Here is a 3,480-nt window from a genome sequence, read left to right as displayed (position 1 = left end):
TGGCACTAGCCACATGATGAGTGTGGCAAACGAATTGGAAAAATCAACTTACAGATGGAGCCACAATGCTGTAATCACAACCAAATATATCAGATGAACTTAACTTTCTATAAGCAACAAGGCACTCTTACTGTGGACTACTAAACTGAGATTTAAATTATGAGAAAAGGAAAAAATAAGTAGAGAGCAAAGAGGACATCCACATACACAGATAAGAAGAAATCTTGATTTCCTTGAGAGCTTAGACCATGGCAATGAACAATCACCCAAAAAATAATACTCCTATATAAAAGAAAAAGTCCAGTCTTTGGCAATATCATAAACCTTGTCTAATATATATAGAACGACCAAATAAGAAACTCAAGGTATGCCATGTTGTGATTATGAAAAATTCCAAAAACACGAGAAACAAACCTATAAGCCAACTTTGACCGTTTTTTGCCACTGCAATTTAACGAAAAGTCCTTTTCCTTTCTGGGGTGACCTATTAGAGAATTAATTACACACTTTACTCTTTAGCTCAGTACTAGTAACTACTGAAAAAGCAAAGTTTAACTAAACATCCGTAAAACAGTGAAACGGATTTAAGTATATACATTGACAGTATCAATATAATTTAATAACAAGTTCGTTACCATTTATTATAGGCAATGATATTAAATAGGATTAGCCATAATTAATTTTTAAAGGACCTGAACGATTTTTCATTTAAACACCAGACAGTTCAAATTAAAAATTAAAATGTGAAAACAACATAGCTGAAAATTGAGAGACAAAAAAGGAGGAATTAAGAGGATTATTGTACAAGAACAAGACGACCAGCTCCATCAATATCACCATCGCCACCGTCACCGTCGTCATCAGCCCCTTTGGGCACCGTCACCACAAGCTCGCCATCACTAAAAGCGGCGGTAGCCAGCTCCGGCAAAGTTTCTGCCGGAAGCCGAAACCGCCATAAGTCTAGCTCCAATCCAGACAAAGACGACGAAGTATCAAAAACATTATCACCTCGGATAACAATCTTAGTAACACCCGGATAGATCTCGACTATGTGGGCCCTAATATTATGGCCCAAGCCCCCATCATCAGCATCAGTTGGGATAACGAAGCGGAACGAATCGGAGGTTTCTTGGATTGACACGTCGGCATCGGAATGGAACGGAAGTTCTAGAACTTTCGCGAAGATATGGGGGAGTCGCCGGAGCTTCTTTTGAGAGAAAGCTGATAATACGATGTCGTTGCGTAACGTGATGTTTCGTTTTCTTATTGGTGTTGGATGAACCTTCATCGTTTTAACCTTTGAAATTTGAAGGAAAACCTTTTTCACTGGTTACAAAAAAAGATAAGATTTTGATTGATTAGAATGAAGTAATATCACTAAAACTGAGCAGAAAAATGAAGCAGATGAAAAGTTGGGTATAAAAGAATTGCAGAGAAAAGTACTGTGTGTGTGTGTGTATAAAGTTTTAGGAGTAAACTGTAGTGGAAATTTTGGCTTTGGATGTGAGGGTAACAAGGGAAAGGTCTACAGTCTGTTCGCTTTTTCTTTTTGGAAATATATTATCTGACACACCAATTCAATGAATATATATATATATGCAATATTATAAGAGTAATTAATTAATATATATTTTATTGTAACTTATTATTGAATTAAAATAAATTAATATGATTTCATATAAATATACTAGTATCGATCATGTTGCCTTATTTGTGTAAACTTGTCCAAATAAATATAGTGTGTCTCAACGGGGTGGACTTCTATAGTTCTCGCAAGTAGATTTGGGAGGATAGAATACATTAAACACTCGGCTAAAGACAACATGAAAATGATCGATGGTAATAACAACAAGGTAGACTTCTATTACACCTAGAATCCATATACACATGGTACTGTCCTTTTGAACATTTAATGGGAATAATTATTTTAGAACATAAATTTAATTTTTAGTCTAATAAATGGAATCCCATACAAGAAATCGAATCTTATCGTTATGATTAATCACTGATATCTATACGTTGACTTAAAAATCAAGATATCGTTAAGATACCCCGTATTACAGTAATAGTTTACATCAGTTTCCAGCCCAACAGAATCTATTCTTTTCTTTTTTCTGTCGACAAAGTAAGGGGAAAAAACGAACTTTTAAAGGACGAAACTTTAACCTCTCTTGTCTAAAACACGTGTTATTATTATGTATATAATTGTACGGCACTTTATGATTTGCATTTTGATTTGGTATATAATTACACTACGTTATTGTATTACTATAAGATAAAGCATACATTAAAAAGCTGTAAATACTTCCCCTGTGTACAAAGATTGACTCATACATTTGGTTAATCTCAAAGTCATTGAAATTACACAAGAATATCTTTAGAATAGCTGTGAACGAATTTATTTATTTAAAAGATACATGTCTTCTCTCCATTTTCAAGGAATCAGAACAATTATATATGTTGGGCTCAAAAAAAAAATCTAAAATGATAGTTAAAGTTGTAGAGTCTTACTATGGTTAGAAAGGCCGTTTAGTGAATTAAATTTGATTCTTTGGAACTGGATAATTGTAGACATTACAATTAACAGAGTGAAAGTGTAATGAAGTTGAGGTAATCTGTGAAGCACGGATTTGTTTTATGCAAATTATACTAATATGTTAACACACTCACTCTCCAACATCATGTGAGCTAGTTTGACCTTCGGAATTTGGTAAAAATCTACTCCCTCTTTGTCGTATTATCAGTCCTGGTTACTAAAAATAGTTATTTTAAACTATTTGTTACTTTAGAAGTTCAAGACAAAATTGATAATTTTTTTCTTTTTTACCCTTAGTATTAATCATCCTTGAAGACTACAAACATCTTAACAGTGGATAACTTTGTTCAAATACCAATGAAGAAAGATTAATATTAAGACATGAATAAAGGTAAAGTAGTCAAAATCTCATCCTAATTAATTTTTCTTAAGGGGAGTGTACAAGAGAATCATGACAAATAATATGAGACGGAGGGAGTATCTTATTTGTGTGTAGAGGAATATTTCTATTTGTGATCCTGTGGTTTTTACCTTCAAATTAAAATGTTTTTACGTAAAAGTTTGGTATTTTTTATCTTCTCTAGTTTTGGGATTTACCTTTTTCTCGACATAATAGAATAACAGTATACTGGAAATTCCTGTGCGAAAGTTTTACATGGCTAATAATACAATGGAAAGATGTTGTATTTGACTAGAAGATGCAATCGGGATCACTATTTTCGACTTAATTGTTTATACTAAGTTCAAGACTTATTGTTACAAAAAGCAATATGAAAACAGTCGAATTCTTCATGAACTCGAACAAGATTCACACGAGAAACCCTAAGATCAAATGTCCGTATGAAGAGAAAAGAACTTGAGCTGAAGCGAGATCTTTTATTAATATGTAATAATTTGTACAAAATAATGTGAAACTCTCTATTTATATATTTACAACGAACCGA

At 32.9% G+C, this 3,480-nt stretch overlaps 1 protein-coding gene across 1 annotated transcript; it reads right to left on the bottom strand.

The window, feature by feature from the left end:
* Window positions 1-656: 656 nt before the first annotated feature.
* LOC109209183 lies at window positions 657-1,554 on the bottom strand. Its single transcript, XM_019372391.1, has one exon. The coding sequence runs from the start codon at window positions 1,286-1,288 to the stop codon at window positions 797-799; it is 492 nt and encodes a 163-aa protein (XP_019227936.1). The 5' UTR covers window positions 1,289-1,554; the 3' UTR covers window positions 657-796.
* Window positions 1,555-3,480: the final 1,926 nt, after the last annotated feature.

This window comes from Nicotiana attenuata, unplaced genomic scaffold (genome assembly GCF_001879085.1).
Source record: "Nicotiana attenuata strain UT unplaced genomic scaffold, NIATTr2, whole genome shotgun sequence".
Lineage (NCBI taxonomy): Eukaryota > Viridiplantae > Streptophyta > Magnoliopsida > Solanales > Solanaceae > Nicotiana > Nicotiana attenuata.
This window is presented reverse-complemented; position numbering and strand designations above follow the sequence as displayed.

Excerpts from the sequence above, each read along its gene's own strand:
- LOC109209183 (XM_019372391.1), bottom strand. The coding sequence starts at position 1,288 with ATGAAGGTTCATCCAACACCAATAAGAAAACGAAACATCACGTTACGC.